At 42.2% G+C, this 18,197-nt stretch overlaps 1 protein-coding gene across 4 annotated transcripts in view; it reads left to right on the top strand.

Annotated features, from left to right (window-relative positions):
- The window catches only part of KIF26A (kinesin family member 26A), a 150,419-nt gene that overhangs the window by 42,362 nt on the left and 89,860 nt on the right, over window positions 1-18,197 (top strand). For 3 of the 4 annotated variants that reach the window (XM_075926463.1, XM_075926464.1, XM_075926465.1), the window contains one exon: window positions 8,982-9,482. In XM_075926463.1, coding sequence (XP_075782578.1) covers window positions 8,982-9,482 — 501 coding nt within the window. Of the gene's footprint in view, window positions 1-2,739; window positions 2,863-8,981; window positions 9,483-18,197 lie in introns of those variants that run through there. The other variant, XM_075926467.1, reaches the window with a different exon arrangement.

Raw genomic sequence — 18,197 nt, 5'->3', positions numbered from 1 at the left:
TGATGAAGCACTAGAATTGGTTATCTAGGGAAGTTGTGGAATCTCTATTCCTAGAGTTTTTAAGTCCCAGCTTGACAAAGCCCTGGCTGGGATGATTTTGTTGGGGTTGGTCCTGCTTTGGGAAGGGGGTTGGATACAATGACCTCCTGAGGTCCCTTCCAACCCTCTGGTGCAGTGGTCCCCAACCTTTTGGGGCTGCTGCGTGTCCGGGGCAGGGTCACTCATGCGCCGCACGTGCCTGAGGCTGGCACCGCACATGCCCCGCGTGCCCGGGATCCTGGGCGCAAGAATGGCTTGGGCCGGTCCTGGTCACTTGGCAGGCACACACAAATGCCCCGGTGGGCGCCATGGTGCCCGCGGGCACCGTGTTGGGGAGCACTGCTTCTGGTGCTATGAAAAGTTGTGCTGTCCCATCCATTTCAATAGATGGATCAAAGTTAAAGCACCAATACACCAGTGAGAATTCACTCCCCAGTCTCAAACAGGAAAATAATTAAAAAAACGATCAATTTTTATGTAAAATATCCAGTTTATCTCAAAGGTTTCTGTCTAAGCATTTTTTGAAAAATGAAGATTCAAAGGAGAGCTTTTGAGACACAGCGGGTTAGCTGTAAGCAGTAATGGCTTTATAACTATTTTAAAAAACATTTATATTATAAAAGATACTATGATATAGACAAAGTAGCAAATGGATATTGCAAGAACAGATTTTCATCTGAAACAAATCAGTGATGAATTTGCATTGTGAAGTTACAGTATGTCACAGAATAGAGAGAGAGAAATTAAAGGATTACTTAAAACCAACAATAAACTTACACATTAAAAGTAATCATTTTAAAAATGAAGCCATACTGTATTAAAATAAGCATAAAATTATATGCTCATTTGGATGTGCAGTTTATCAAATATATAGAATACTAAAATTGACTCAAATGCAAGTAAAATATCTATTTAATTAGATCATAAAGAAAGGAGATTAAAAGTAATATTTTGTAAGATAGTAATTATTGTTTTTCCAAAGTAGTCTGGTTCCTGTGTGTTGACTTAAATTTAATTGTGATAGCAGATCTCTTTGGGATTCTACATTTTCTTTGTCTTTAATTACTTTAAATCACAACCATTACCTTTATTTTGTTTTTTTCCCCAACTAAATACACTGCATGGCTGTTTGCTGCAATAGTCTGCCTATTCACAAACACAGATGTGATCAGCCTCTACCCTTCCCTTGTGAGAGGTTACAAGTTAAATCTTTGCAGGGGCCTATGCAAAGAGATAAGAAGAAAGAACCTTGTAACCAATGGGGAGTAGGCTGAGGTGCTGATGGGTGCCTGAGATGTAAATAAACCAGATTGCTCTCATTTCCTGTTTCCACTGTATTATGCATTCCAATAGCACAATTCATCTTTATGACACACACCTATTGCTTTAACTTTACTGTGGACCACTAAAGCACATTAAAGTGGGCAGGAAATGGAATTAAAAAGAGTTCAGTTGAAGGCCGACTTTAGATTAGAATAACTTAACGCATTGCAATAGCTTTTCATGTAGCATGGACATCTGTTTTCAAGCAGATTTAACATAGTGCTTCACTTTCATGTTCAAATTTAAAAATTCTTTGGGTTAGCTAAACTTAAAACACAAGATCAGAGGTTAGATCTTTGGCTGGCTGAAGTCAGAAGAGGAACACTAGTGAAGATTTGGGCCCTAAACTGAATATGAAATGAATATTTAAATAAAATTTGTAGATTCATGTCACTGACAGTTGCCCAGAGAGGGCCAGATTCTCCTGCCTTAAACAAATAGTTCCATTAAAGGTAGTGGGGTACTTTCCCGACCCACTGGGGTAGGGAGAACAGGAGGATTTGGCCTTAAAAAGGCACGCAGATGTTTTAAAATGTAGGCACATTTTAATAGCTCTGCATTTGTGGTATGAAGACATTCTTATTCAGAGAAACAATTTCAAGTATATTTACAGTTTTTTAGACACATTGTGCTTTTTAAAAAAAACGTGACATCTAGTCAATACTATTCTTGTGAGGGTTTTACAAGTTTTTTTTTTTCTTTACTGCATATATACTAGGAAGATACATGACAGTAGGGTTATGAGTTTACAGCCTTGATTACTTGAAGAAACATAACTCCTATTCTCTCTTCTATAGGATAATTATTGCCTGTCCTATGATGTCACTTACATGATACATGTGGTTGAGGTTTTTGAAAATTAACCATTCATTCTGCTATTCTCTGATTACACTGAATGGCCTCTGGTTTTGCTGAGCACTGTATTCTTTTTTTTTCTGCCAGTGAATAGATAATTGAATATAAGCATCAACCTTCAAAGTGTTTATCAATATAGAAGATATTAGTGGATATTGCACAATGTCATGTAAGGTAAAAACTAATTTGTAAGCAACATAGCAGAAAGCTGGAAAGGCAATTAAGTTAAAAAGTCATTAACATTGATCCTTTTGAACTGAGAAAGTACATTCCTTTCTCTGAAAACATCTTTGAAAAATGTTGTGCACCTAGGTCTGTCTCTAAGGTAATAACTAAATGTCACATTAAAGTTTGAATATCTTGCTTTGGAAACTAAGAATTTAGTTTAATGCAGAGCATATTGTTCAAGATTCACTAGAATTATATGAACAAGGAGAGACCTGTAGGTAATTAGTGAGGATGGTTGCTGGCAGTTTGACTTTCATCATTTGTTCACACTGCAGGTATAAATTCTCACTGAAAGGATAAGGTTACAGATGGGTGGGTGTTACTTCAATGATTGCAGCTTCTTAAGTGAAAATCCAGATGCTTTTTCTTCTTTCTGTCCTGTTGGTTAGTGTGGGCACATGAAGTAAATCGCTGAAGGTAAGGTTTAAAGATTAAACTTTTTCTGTTTTAGCAATAACAATATGTGGTTGCTTAGACAAAAGGACCTATTTGCAGACTTTAAAGAAGTGAACGCACATTTGGGGCCAAAATTTCAAAACAATTCAGAGCTACATTTTTTTTTTCCAAGCTCAGCTCCTGTCCAGGCTTGTAGGGCACTGACCTCTTTTACAACTGGCCACTTATTTTGATGTCTAAATGGGAGTTTTGGTTCTTCTGAAAATTCTGGTCTTAGGGCTTGATGTAATTATCATTATAGTAGGTATTGGTTCAGCTCTTTGGGTGCGTCTAGACTGGCAAGATTTTGTGCAAAAGCAGTTGCAAAAGAATACTTGTGCAAGAGGGCCAGTGTAGACAGGGAAGAACTGTTTTGCGCAAAAAAGCCCCGATGGCTAAAATGGCGATCTGGACTTTCTTGCTCAAAATTGCGTCTAGACTGGCCATGGATACTTTTGCACAAAAGCAAATCTTTTGCGCAAAGGCACTTGCCAATCTAGATGCGCTTTTGTGGAAATACTTTTAACGGAAAAACTTTTCAGTTAAAAGTATTTCCGCAAAATCATGCCAGTCTAGACGCAGCCTTTGTGTTCTACAGTTGTAATATTTACTTTGAAACATTTGTTTAAAAAGTGTTAACTAAAGAAAATACATGTTTTCTTTTAGGGGGCAAATGGAATATATTGCAGTGTTATAGTCTGCAAATTTGATGCAATAGCTGAGACAAATCAGATTTCTAAGTTAGAAAGGAAAGATTGGTAACTTTGTCTCTCAACTTTAACTTTTCATTACTTGTGCTTGTTGAGATTGTGTGGTGTGGTTTTTTTTTTAATTACTGTCAAAGATTAAAAACTTAACACAAACCTTAGGCTCAGACCTACTTATGTTGAAATACATGAAAGACTTATCCACAGACTTACTGGGAACAGAATCAGGGTCTTTAAAATCCACCATACTTACTTTTCAGCCTTGCAGCTGTTGCTTGTGTGAGTAATCCTCACTCATGAAGTGAGTGAGATTATTCATGTGAATGAGGACTAGGACATGGATCTTACTCGTGTGACTAGTGCTTACTTTCTAGGACTTTATGGAGCATTGGCTCTGGCTTGCTCTCAGTGCAATTGGCTCTCATAAGACAATCTGTATTACTCGTGAGTAAAAGTTTGCTGGATTGTGCTTTTACTACAGGTTGACTATGCTCTTTCTTTCACATATAATAGCAAGTTAAAAGTGAAGTTAGGTTTTCAGAATCAGTGGAATCTGAGTTTGAACCTTCCCGTAGTATTCAACTCATTCAAGCATTCTGCACATAATTGCTAATGATGTGCCCAGAGTAGGTATGGAGAGGTAGCATGATAGGTGTGACAAGTATAATACTATGTGGTTTATTAATGTGCTTTGACTGAAAGATACTCTGTCAGTCTAGAGTATAAAAGAAAGCTGCTTTTATCCATTAAAATGTTGGAGCACGGCTTAATCTTATATGTTGAGGTCCTGACCATACCATACCACATAACCTTCCTTGTCTGGCTCTCTTCCTTCCGTCTGTGAGGCAGTAATTGTTGGAATTCTTATTTCCCTTCCCCCTCTTTCTTGCAATGCACACACCACATTTTGTCACCTTAATTTCTGCCCTCTGTAAACCGTGTAAGTGTAACTTCCCCATAAGGCTTATTAGAGCTGAGGCTATTTGAAGTGGAGTTTCACTAGGACTCAAGATTCTCACAGGGCAGTAAAATCTCTTTCATTGGGCCGGCTTTTAACTTTTAAGTTAAGTTTAATGTTTTTAACAGTAACTTGTGTTTCCTTTACCTTTCACACCCATCCGTTAGCCAGGTGTTTTTGTCACACCAAGTAGAAAAATAAAAGTAATCCAACTGCACAGCTGGTCCCTCAGTGAGAAGCAGGAGGATGGCTACAGCTACAAGAAGTGATTAGAGAAACTGCTTGAGTAGTTTAAACAGCCTCTTGCAACTGCTCAATAAAATCCAACCACTGGAAAGGGGAGAACGATTTTATAGTGAATTTAGGGCATTTAAATCTACGATACAATACATTTGTGAGCTGAATGCTGTTATTTCTCCAATATGTTGTTTTCTCAAAACATTTATGTATCACTGTGATTTTGTAACTTTGCACATTTTGTTGAACTTATATCCATCACTTCTCACATCCATGCATGATGGGGCTTCATTCTTTTTTTTTTCTTATACTGGTTTAAATCAGGAGTAAATCTATTGAGGTGTATAGTTATCCTGCTGGAAATTAGGTGTAAGGAGGAGCATAATTAGTCTTAGTGATTTCTTTACATCAGAAGTATATTTGATCAGAAAATATTTTCATGTAGCAACTTGGTTATTTTTTATATTGGAGAGCATTTTAGCATGGTCATATTAGTCACACATGTCAGCATGCCAGAGCTTGGAAATACTTACGCATGGACTTAACTTTATTTGCATGATTAGTCCCACTGATGTAACATTGGCTCTTAAGAGAACTAAGTAGCACTATCCCTGGAAAGTATGTGTGTATTTTGTGGGACTATTCAGGTGAGTAAAGCTAATCAGATGTGCCATTGTGTGGCGGAATGTTCTATTTTGGAAATGCTTACTAGTGAGCTTAGCACCATTTAGTTTTCTTAGTAGACAGACAGTAGAGATGTTAATGTGTTTGTTTTTGTAAACGCATAACTGCTAAAAATTTCAGGGGCCGCACTTTTCTGTGGAGGATGTGCAGGGTCTAGGATGGAGGTTGGGCACAGAAGGGCGCACGGGGTAAGGGACTGGGGTGCAGGAGGTGGTGTGATGTCTGAGAGGAAGTTTGGTTGAAGGAGGGGGTTGTTACCTGGGTGAAGGGATAGGGGTGTAGGGTCAGGGAGGAGATATGGGTGCAGGAGAGGATTCTGGCCTGGGAGAGGGCACTCGGAGGTGGTGCAAAGTCTGGGAGGAAGCTGTGACGTGGGAAAAGCAGGTGCAGACTACGGGAGGGGGTGGTGATTTGGGGCAGGAGAATGGGGTGCACGGTCTGGGAGGGAGTTTGGGTGCAGGAGAGGATTGTGGCCTGGGGGAGGAGTGTAGGCGGGGGTCTGGGAGGGAGTTTTGACACAGGGCAAGGGGGTGCAGAAGGTTTGGATGGTGACCTGGGGAGGGAGTTGGGTTTAGGAGGGGCTGGGGTGCTAGAGGCAGGCTCTGGCTGGGTGGTGCTTACTGAAGCCTGCAGCACCCCCAAGGCAGGCGGGGCTCCCTGTCTGCTGCAGCCGGTACTCACTTAAAACTGCAATCTGCATACTCCACCGGCTGTCACCTCCAGGAGGGGGAAGAGACTTGTTCAGCACCCATTCGCCAGGCCAATCTCTCAGCTCTTATTGGCTGGTTGTTTCCAGCCAATAGGAGATTGGCTGGGGTCAGTTCCTATTGGTCCGTTGTTTCTGGCCATTAGGAGCTGAGGATTGGGCTGTGGGTGGGGAGATCACACAAAGCTTCCCCCTTCCTGCAGAGCAGAGAGATGTGTGGACTGAACTTCAAACTGTGCAGCTACCTGCCTGAGCGTGCCAGCAGGGTGGTCTGTGGTCTGGATCTGGCCCCTGGGGCCATATTTTGTCCAGCTCTGTACTAGTGTAAGGCTATGCCACCAATACTTTATAATTTCCAAGGTTTACAAATATCAGTTATTTAATATTCATGTAAGGGAAAATAATTTAGGAGCATAATGGGGGGAAAAAGCATTATATTAGCTAATGATCAGTGTGATGCACAGTACATTCTTAACAGCTTCTATCAAGAAGTGGGTTGTGCCCAAGAAAGCTTATGATACCATCTACATGTTTTGTTAGTCTTTAAAGTGCTGCTAGACTATTCATTGTTTAAGTGTTTTACTTGGTGAGATATCTTTAAGAAAAGATTGCAAGAGCACTCCAGCAGAAGATAATAAAATCAAGTCCAAGATTCTGCTTGAGTTGCTAAATAGTGTTTTCAGACTTTTTATATTCAAACTGCAGGGAAATAGCTCAGTTAAAAGAGAATAATAAGCAAAGAAAAATATAAATGCCAGGACTTTTAAAAATTATTTATTGATGCATATCATAATTAATATGAAAAGTTGGTCTTTCAATAAAATGTTCATTTCCTTGAGAGCAATCTCAGCTTAGCATAAAGTAGCATGTTTTAAAAATCTGAGGGGTAGCCGTGTTCCTCTAACTTTAAAAACGAGTAGTCCTGTGGCACCTTAGAAACTAAAACAAATATATATAGCAGTGGTCTCCAACCTTTTTAAGCATGAGATCACTTTTTGAATTTAAGTGCAATATAGGATCTACCTTGAATCCAAACACGCTTGACCTGTCCCTTCTCCAAGGGCCCACCCCTGCTCACTTCACCCTCTCTCCCGCATCCTCGTTCACTTTTATGAGGCTGGGGCCAGAGGTTTGGGTGCAGGAGGGTTTCAGGACTGGGCCGGGTTTGGAATGCAGGCTCCAGCTGGGCACCACTTACCACAGGTGGCTTCTGGGTGGTGGTACAGGGGGCTAAGGCAGGCTCACCCCTACCCTGGCCCTGTACCACTCCCAAAAGCAGCCAGCAAACTCTCTGCTCTGTGGAGATGGGGTATAAGGTGGAGGGAGGGACACCTTGACACCAGCACCCCCCCTTTCCTCTTCTTCCTGTGCCCTGCACAGCAAGCTGGAGGCTCCCAGGGGTGAGGGGCACCTCCAGAGTAGAGGGCAGAAGCAGCGTGGCAGTACTGAGGGGCAGATGAAGTGCCAGCACTTGATAGCCTTCCAGCCAAACCATCAGGATCACCTGTCAAACGTCCCACGATCTACTGGTTGGTGACCACTAATATATAGTATCATGAGATTTCATGGGCAAAACCCACTTCTTCAGACCCACTGAAGCTTCTCTGAAGAAGTGAGTTCTGCCCACTAGCTTGTGATTTTATATATATATATTAGTATTTTTGTTTGTCTCTATGGTGCCACAGGACTACTTGTTGTTTTCACATTTAAGGAAACTGCTAATCTGGGTATATGCTAAGCACATATTATGTGGCTAGGTTACTAACTTTGTCTATCTTCCTCATTAACAAGCAAATTAAATAGTTTTCACTTTTTTTAAAATTAAACAAATAAACCTTGGTCTGCTTTGTGATCTTTCATTAAAACTTTAATTGTCTGCAGAACTCAACATGAGTGCTTGAAGTTGGTCAGTTTCATTGCACAGCATTAAGTATTGGTAGCAGATTTACAACAGAGCTGGGTTTAATCTCTTCCCTGATCCTTACCATGCTCTGTGGGGGAGGAGAGGCAGTTGCATGGTTTAGGAGATAGGTTACTGTATCTCTGAACTGGAAGCATAGTGATGGGTTTTAAGGTGTGAAATGATTTTTGAGAGAAAATCTTATTCAGTGGAAACAAAATAGGTGTTGCTTTCAAATCCGCCTTTTGGCATGCCCAAGGTAGCGCCTCTCAAGTTAGTGGTAGGCTCCAGCTGTATTTTTCATCAAAGCAGTTATAACGTAAGAAATGCTGTCTAGGTCACAATTTTTAGTAATGAAGTTGTCAATGAAACAGAGGAACCAACTGTGGTCAGTATCACGTAAACTACTTCTGATGCTACTTGACTATTAAACACTGAGGGCAAGGACCACAAAACATTTACCAGGTCACGCTTTAATCTGTTTAGTGTGGCACGGTCTAATTTTCATGGGTTTAAGATGATTGCATGCCTTTGAAATGCATTATGATGTGAGTAGGGTATGCACTTGAAACAACATTGTTGCTGAGCATGGAAAACATGGGCCCATTTCAAAAGGAGAGTTAATTAAGAGGGTAAGTAGATGAGTAGTTATCAAGCACAACACAAGTTCCACTGTTAAACTCCGATAATAATTTTCATGCTGGGCATTATACAAATGAATCTGCTTATGACTGATTAATCAGTTATGGGCTGTGAGTCCGCCAGGGTGCTCAGCTGAAGCCTAAGAGTTAGTAAAGATACCTACACTGTAATTACCACTAAAGATGAAGAGTGAGTTGTAGACTATTTCCTTTTCCTGTATTTGTCTTGGACTTATTTATCTTTTTTTCTATTTTTTTTTCTGTTTAGGACCCAAGATTATCAGCTTTAATTTTTGACAAGCTTCAAGTGCCTGACCATTTACAGAAAAACAGGAATGAAGGAGAGAGCAGATGTGAAATTTGTGCCACTCACCTGAATCAGCTGAAGCAGGAAGCCATTCAAATGATCCACACCCTTAATCAAGCCAGCTATCAAGAAGTACCCAGCCTCCCCCAAAGCTCTGCAGCAGTGACCAGTGTCTTACCAAGGATGGTGACTGTGTCCTCCCAAAGGGACTTGCCTCTTGTTGCTGGGCAGGTGGGTAGGCAGTCTGGGAAATCAACAAGTCTTTTCTCGGGGACAGAGAGAAAGAAGGGACTTGGATGGCCTCAAGGCACAAGCGGTTTTCCAAACTCCAGTGTTCAAGTAACTGTGGCTCCCAGCGGCCTCAGTGGTGCTTTGAGCTCAGTGACTATTCAGGCTCAGCAATATCTTGAGGGGATGTGGAGTATCTCCAGAGTGAACAGCTTTCTTCCTCAAGCTTGTCTAGTAAGTACTGGCAACTTGTATAAAAAGATTAGTTTTTTAGGAAATTGGCTCAAACTGATTTGACCCATGTCTCAAGAAGCTAGAGTTGAAAGGCGTTTTAAAATGATGGTGTTTTCCCAGCATATGTAAGTTAATTTGCTTTTGCTATCAAGTGGTAGAACAACCTTTTTGCAAATCTGTTTGCACACATTTCAGCTTTGCATGTAACAGATGGTGACCTTAACTCTCACACACCTGGTATCCGTGCTTAAAAAATATATATATATAAAATTTTTAAAAAAGGGGGCCATATTCATCCATGATGTAACTCCATAAGCTTCAGGGGGCTGTACCATGGATGAGTTTGCCTCATGATTCTGAGTATCATGCTGAACTTCAGGAGCCCTGCTGAATGCACTGGCAGTTGTTTGTACAACGTAGGTAGTGAAATAGGAACTCTGAAGTTTAATTTATTGTAGGACAGTTACTACCACAGAAAAAGGCTGTTTGGGATGTTAATATGTTGCTTTCTGACCATTAAAAACATTGTATTTTTGACTCTGAATACAAATATTCTTTTTAAATTTCTGTATTGTATGAATCTCTCTAGAACGATGTTTGTCTTGAGGGGGAAGAAATGCCACATAGAGATGCTTGTTACCTTCAAAAGAGTATCAGTTACCAATTTTGTATGGCCATTTGTATTGGTCATTAAAAGACCCCCCCCCCAAGAAAATAGACTAAAAGTTGCTTGCTGTATTGGAGACACTCTTCTTGGTTTTTTTTGTTTTTTAAAAAAACCTAACAACTTGCTACCACAATCAATACCTCATCGTGTTGCTGGAGGAGTCCCCATTTAGATGAGATTTAGGCAACTTGAAGACTACTGGGCTGTGTCTACACTGGCATGAATTTCCGGAAATGCTTAAAATGGAATACTATTCCGTTTTCAGTTTTTCCGGAAAAGGAGTGTCTACATTGGCAGGCTGCTTTTCCGGAAAAGCCCTTTTTCCGGAAAAGCGTCTGTGGCCAATGTAGACACGCTTTTCCGGAAAACAGCCCCGATCGCCATTTTCGCGATTGGGGCTTTTTTCCGGAAAAGACTACTGGGCTGTCTACATTGGCCCTTTTCCGGAACAGTGTTCCGGAATAAGGACTTATGCCCGAGCAGGAGCAGAATAGTTTTTCCGGAATAGCGGCTGATTTTGTACAGTAGAGCATCGTTGCTTTTCCGGAAATTCAAGGGCCAGTGTAGACAGCTCGCAGCTTATTCCGGAAAAGCGGCTGATTTTCTGGAATAAGTGGCCCAGTGTAGACACAGCCCTGGTGATTATTTAAATATCCTGCAGCAGATTTTGCAAGACTGGAGCTATTGCCTCTGGACAGGTTTCAGATTCAGTTTGGCATACTACTTTATATTCATCTACGTCCTTGTACATAATCAGTGTCTAAGTTGGTTTGGTAGTTTCAACTGACTGAGCTCCAAGTTCCGCAGGACACTCTGCCTTCTAAAACACTGATGTATAATATTGTAGTTATAGAAAGGCTAATAAGTTTGCAACCTACAGGGGGTGGATTTTCAGGGGTGCGTGGAACACGCGCCCACACACACTTGTGTGCACACACCCCTATCTGTTACTCTGATGTCAATCGGCAGTATTGCCATGGAAGTCAGATGTATTTATTGTGGCTCTACAGCGATTTAAAAAAAAACAACAACTAGCTCATTTGGGGAGTCTTAATACACCAATATTCTGAAAAATGGACTATTAGAAAAATAGAAGCAACCTGCAAAATGAAATAACTAAATATAGGATCCTGGTCAGCAAGGTATGTAAGCATACACTTAACAGTCAGGATTGTGCACTCTCTAAGACTGTCCTGGAATGTCCAGGAATTAAAGATTAATATTTTATTAAAGATTGTTATATGATGAAACGTCCAGGAATAAAACCAAACTTGGCAACCCTGCTAACATGGTAGTCGGATTGAAGTCAATGGAATTATTCACCTCTCTAAAGTTACGTATGTGTTGAAGTACCTTGCTAGATCAAGCCAGACATGGCCAGATCCTCAGCTGCTGTAAATCAGTATAGGTTCATGGAAGTCAAAGGAACTATGCTGATTTATCCCATCTGAGAATCTGGCCCAGTTATTTTAATAACAGTTCAATGTTTATCTTGGAATTCTCAGGCAAGAGTCTCTTACAAACGTCAGTCCTATTCAAGTGAATACATCTAAAGGCAAAATTTAGCCCTTAACTGGTTTTCTTTTGTTCTGTTTTATAATGATGGTGATGACACATTTTCTTGGTGAAATTACTTAAAAAAAATCAACTGTTGGTCATTCCTGTATTTTCAAACTTATTTTCCAGCTTTTAGTGTTGTACATTACAAATCCTTTCAATAGGACATTTATCAGTGAATATTTAGTCTTTTTGATAGCTCTGTAACTGACCTTTATTGGCCCAGGTTGTTCAGTGTTCCAAGATAGGAACCTGATCTCTAGTAGGAAAAAATCTCCCTTCTTGATGCTGTCATAGTAGATCATTGGGGGTGTTGCAATGTCAGAAGTGTGCATCTTCAATAAACACCAAAAGCAAAGGATGGTAGTGGGTTAATATTCTTGCCAATACCACATCCAAAAAATCATGATTCAGATTCCTCCAAAATTATGAAGTTATCTTGAAAAAATGTTAAATATTTTATTTTGTCTGCTGTCGTCTGATATTTTCATTTTTAGGGGAAAGTACACCATCAATTTGTCTGATTGTAATAGGTTCAAAATTCAACCCTAAACAAACCATACAAATACAGGCCTCCCTGTCCAATACAGGTCAGACCTCCCTTGTCTGGCACCCTTGATCTGACTGGTGCTGAATGAGGGAGTTTGCTGGACCAGGGGAGATAAATTCCACTTCTTTAGTATGGACCCCAGGAGAGCCTGGCGACCATCAGAAGACTGAGGAGGGCTCCCCTCCTGACAGCAAAGCTCTGGACTGCCACAGGGCTGCTGCTGCCCCGGGACCAGCAGGGCTGGTGGGGCTCTGCCACTCTGGGTCTGCCGGGGTCACCAGGGCTCTGCCTCTCTGGGGTCATTGTGGCCCCTGGGGTCACACTGCCCCTGAGGCTCCATGACCACCTGCACTGCCCCTGAGATTCCAAGGCTGCCTGGGTTGCCACAGTCCCTGGGTTGCTGGGGTTCCACTGTGGTGGGGCTCTGCTGGTCCAAGGGCTCTCCAGTCCTGTTAGACAACAGATGTTGCAGGAACAGAGTCCCAGACCATAGAGGTTCAATCTGTACTTGAAGGGGACTCCACTCACTTTCACCAGACACCAAGGGCTCGTCTACACTGGCCCCTTTTCCGGAAGGGGCATGTAAATTTCACCTATCGTAGTAGGGAAATCCGCGGGGGATTTAAATATCCCCCGCGGCATTTAAATAAAAATGTCCGCCGCTTTTTTCCGGCTTTTAAAAAAGCCGGAAAAGAGTGTCTACACTGGCCCCGATCCTCCGGAAAAAGCGCCCTTTTCCGGAGGCTCTTATTCCTAGTAAGGAATTCCAAAGTATTCCAAAGTAGGAATAAGAGCCTCCGGAAAAGGACGCTTTTTCCGGAGGATCGGGGCCAGTGTAGACGCTCTTTTCCGGCTTTTTTAAAAGCCGGAAAAAAGCGGCGGACATTTTTATTTAAATGCCGCGGGGGATATTTAAATCCCCCGCGGATTTCCCTACTACGATAGGTGAAATTTACATGCCCCTTCCGGAAAAGGGGCCAGTGTAGACGTATCCCAAGTGTATAGTTGCTGACACATCTTTCTACCTAGATAGGATATGCAAGTTCCCCTCCAAAAAAGCACCAATTTGATCCTTTCACTCCTCTAGGCTAAGCAATTATTATTCAAGCCTAAAGAAACAAGTCCATACTAGTCTTTGTTGACAATCACGACGACAAGCACTAATAAAGAACTCAGCATGCTGTTATCAAGTGCAGATTTAAGAGAAGTGGATGTTAGGGATTATGGAATATCCCGTGCAAATAAAATTCACCTAATTTGTGTCTTAGTCATGTCTCCTGTTGCGAGTAAAGGTACCTGCCTTCAAACTTTCAGCATTTACTTTTAGGGTTGAATTTTGAACCTTGGAGTTGTTTCCATTTCTGCAATGGCTTCATGGGAATTAGTCAAGTGTGTTCGGTTAGGGCTTTTTTCTTTTTCTAATCTCAACAGCCAGAAATTCAGCTCCATGGATCCTTGGCCTACTCAGCAAGTGTATCATAAAATGTACATCCGCATGAAGAATCTTTCTCTTCTCACCCAGCAGACTGTAACTATGCACTTCCTTTGCTGAACTGATTTGACAGGGACCTTCACCGTTCGTGTTCATTCAATTTCCATGTCTTCTGTTTTGTCATGGGATATTTGTACTACTTGTATTCTCCTTTATGATCCTCTGATCAACTAATTATTGCATTTAATTAGAACATGCCATTCCCTTTTTTTGACAATTTTTCCTCCATGAGAAAGAAATTCATCTTCTGAGTCTGGACCTTTTAGGTCATCAAATGCCACTTTATTTAATAATAAAAGAGAACAGAATGTGTCTGAAGGCCACTGTTTAGCTTTTTGTTCTCTTAGGCTACATCTAGAGGCTTTTCAGGGGGAAAAAAAAAACTACTGAAAAAGCCTCTTTCAAAAAAGTGTCTAGACTACAACCAGTACTTTCGAAAAAGCACAGTTTGCATTACATAGCGCCTTTTTTCGAAAGCACTTTCGAGAAAGGTATTATTTCTCATAAGATGAGGTTTTCCGCAGTCGAAAAAACTGCCACGTTCTTTTGATTTACTTTTGAAAATGCAGCCACAGTCTAGATGCAGGGGAAGGTTTTTTTTGAAAAAAAAGGCCACTTTTTTTCAAAAAACCCTAGTCTTGTCTATTTTTGTTTCTGACACTCCTGTCCCAGCAGTAATAATGCTTTTGTTAGATGGATAAATGGAGCTTGAAAATGGGACCATTTTATCTTAGCTGTTTGGTGGTTTTAATGGCTCATACATGAGTTTGGAAAAGCCCTTTCACTTCTTTTCTCCTTTGTCTTCTCCCTCTGACTTGTGTGCTCATAACTGGTATATAACTACTATTTATAAGCTTATGGATATCTGGAAGTTGACTCCTAAGATTAGTCTCCAGTAGGCACCTTTCCTCAGAGATGAGTGCAGTATAATAATCTAGATGGATTTAAAGGTTCCTCTGAAAATCATTAGCTTTTACCTCAGTGATTTGTGCAGGGAAAAATCTTTCAGACTTGTGAGGACTCAACTAAATAGTCTTGAGCCTGGATGGTGGATGCACTTGATGGGAGAAAAGACTTTATAGATGGGACACAATTGTTTCATTTGTCTAATATGGGGCTTGAATCCTCCTCATGCTTTTTAAAAGGCCCATAAAATACACTTTTGTCGCAGCACCTAAGCAATGGAACCATCACATCCCTGACTGGTGGAATGCTATGATATTTATCAGCGCCATGAAACATGGACAGAAACACCACAGTAGTAGACCGTCTCTTCCTTTTTGTTGTTGAAAGCAATAATAAATTGACTGTTCAGGACTTGAATTAAAAAAAAAAATAGAGAATTTTTAGGATGTAGCTAGAATGCCTAGACTTCTCATTCATTTTATATGTATATTTAATGGAATTTATTGCCGCTCTACAGAACATAGTGTCAAATCAACTATGTTAATTGAAAAAGGTTTATCATATTATTGTTAACGTTGTAGCATGGGCTTAGGCAGTGTATAAAATAGTGCTAGCTGAAATGGCATTAATGTATGCATTTAAGTTCCTTTTTCATTTATGTGCATATTGATCTTATTTCTTTGTTGGGTAGGTAATGGATTTATAATTAGAATACACTCACAGTAATCAATAATGAGATTATTAGGCTTATAAATAGAATTTTAAGACTAAGATGAGGTAATTTCCTAGTGTAACTAAGAATCAATAATTAGAGGTTTGCCTTGAATCTTAAATTAGTACTTGTAAGATTAAAAAACTTTTTTAGAGAAGTAAACTATATCTTTGTGTAACAGTTAATAAATGTACATGATTTACTTCTCTAAAAATGTTATCTAGCATTTATATTTAGTTCTTCTCCAAAGTTAGCCCTTCTTTTAAGTTTGGCTCTGTCTTCCTCAGCTGTGCAGCCACGAAGGCTGAGCTGTCCAAATGTGGTCTTTTCCTAGTGTATGGAATCACCTTGCCCAGCTGCCATGTGTGTGTTTGCAATGAGGCTTGTGGGAGTGACGTTAGAAGTTTAACTGTGCAAGTCCCTGATCCTAACAGTACAGGCAGTCCCCGACTTACGACAGAGGTCAGGGCGAGAGAGCCCCGTTCGTAAGCTGCTCCGGTGCCCCTGGTCTGCTGGAGACCGTCTCCAGCAGACCAGGGGCACCGGGCGGGTTCCTGCGCTTCTGAGGCTTTGCCAGAGCAAAGCCTCAGAAGCGCGGGGAACCGCCGCTGCTGCCGCTTCAGTCTGGGTGCCTGTGGTCTGCTGGGGACCGTCCCCAGCAGACCACAGGCACCCGGACTGAAGCCGCAGCCGCGGCGGGGTCCCGCGCCTCTGAGGCTTTGCCAGAGCAAAGCCTCAGAGGCGTGGCACCCCGCTGCCGCTGCGGCTCTGCTCCCCGTGTCCCTGGTCTGCTGGGGGGGGGGGGGGCGCAGCTAGTGTGCTTCTCCCCCCCCCCCCAGCAGACCAGGCTTTTGTTTTGGACTCTGGGGCAGAGCAGCTGGGGCGCTGCCGATTGGCCGCTCTGGGCACTACTGGACCAACCCGGCAGCACCCCAGCTGCTCTGCCCCAGGTCCTGATTCAGCCGCTGCTGGTCAGTTTCAGCAGCGGCTGAATCAGGACGCCTGGGGCAGAGCAGATGGGGTGCTGCTGGGTTGGTCTAGTAGCACCGAGGAGCGGCGCTACTGGAGCAACCCAGCAGCACCCCAGCTGCTCTGCCCCAGGCGTCCCCAAGTCAGCTTCTGCTGAAACTGACCAGCGCTGACTACAAGAAGCCCCAGGCGGAGTTGCTCTGCCCCGGGCTTCCTGGAATCAGCTGCTGATCAGTTTCAGCAGCAGCTGACTTGGGGACGCCTGGGGTTCTTAAGTTGATTCTGTATGTAAGTCAGAACTGGCGGTCAGTTTCAGCAGCGGCTGACGCCAGTTCCGACTTACATACAGATTCAACTTAAGAACAAACCTACAGTCCCTATCTTGTACGTAACCTGGGGACTGCCTGTAGATTCTTATTTCAAGGCAGAATTTGAAAGGGGCCACATGCTGACAGGGAAGGCTACTGACTGACCAGTTGGACAAACAGGGAGGCTCAACCCACCCATGCTGTCAGGTGTCTCAAACTACCAGTGATTTATCAGGGTAGGAACTCGGATGCTATGGTGATGATGGCCATGTAAATAGATGTCTGGTTGGGTAGATAGGGGAAAGGACTCTTCCTTTGATGGGTTGGGGAGGGAAACAGTCTGTCCATCTGTGCAGTGGTGGTGATCCTCTGTATTGCTTTTGATATCCTCCTCCTTCTGGTACACTCTAGTGATTGGAGGTGACAAGTGCGAGTTTCCCCCCCTGCCTGTTAACATACCCAGGTTAGACTCCTGTTTAGTTTAAAAAAAAAAAAAAAAAAACCACCCAAGCAGTCCTGATCAAGAACTGTTGTGTGTTATGTGAGCTCTGGGGCTGTAGTAAATTCCACAAGCTGTTTGGCTCTGGTGGGGTACATATGGATGGCACTGAGGATAAAGGAGTTGCCCGGCATTGCTTGCTTATGAATTGCCTTGGAACTCCATTGTTCTTTCTCTTTTATGGCTTTGCCTACTGACTGAACTGTCCCGTGGGTAGACTGACTTAGTGAGGAGTCACATGCATGTAGCCCAGAGGGCAGCATAAATTTTTAGGCCTGTCACAGAGGCTTGTTCAGTAGATTTGTGTGTGCTTAGGGCCCAATTCCTCTCTCTGATGGCCAGAGCTAGTATGTTTTTAGTCAAGATGCTAGTCACATAGTGTACTCACCACCTGACAGGAAGTTTAGTCCCTAACATTGTTTTCTGTAAAGTAGTTAAAATTAACACCCAAGCCCAAAAATGCATGATTAGAAATGAGTATTGCTCATTTCTGTCTGTCTTCTTTATTGGCATTTTTATACTGCTTATCAGAATATCTGAGTGCCTCACAATATTAATGAGGGTGCTCTAGGGTAGGAAATTATCATCTCCATTTTACAGGTGGGAGAGTGAAGCATAGTGAGATTAAGTGACTTTTCCAAAATCACATGGAAAGTCTGTGGCAGAGCTAGGAAAGCCCACGTGAGACCTTGTGATTCAGAGTTCTATACCTTGCATGACGATCTTTCTTCCCTTCCCATAAAGCAGGGATGGGGAACCTCTGGCATGCCAGCTTCATGTGGTTTGTTAGGGTTAGCTGCTGGCAGGCCACCAGATGGCTTGTTTATTAGAACATCTTCAGACACGGAATCTTGCAGCTCCCAGTGGCCCAGAACAGTGAAGTGCAAGGCTACATACCTGCGGGCACTCAGGTAAACAGTCAGGCAGCTGGCCAGTGGGTAACCCAGATGAACCACGTGTGGTTCATGGGCCGGAGGTTCCCTACCCTGCCTTAAAGAAACATCAGATTAGTGGAAGTTTGCACAAATAGAAAGGCCTTTCCTCTGATTGGTCTT

Source organism: Pelodiscus sinensis, chromosome 4, assembly GCF_049634645.1.
Source record: "Pelodiscus sinensis isolate JC-2024 chromosome 4, ASM4963464v1, whole genome shotgun sequence".
In the NCBI taxonomy this organism is placed as follows: Eukaryota; Metazoa; Chordata; order Testudines; family Trionychidae; genus Pelodiscus; species Pelodiscus sinensis.
This window is presented reverse-complemented; position numbering and strand designations above follow the sequence as displayed.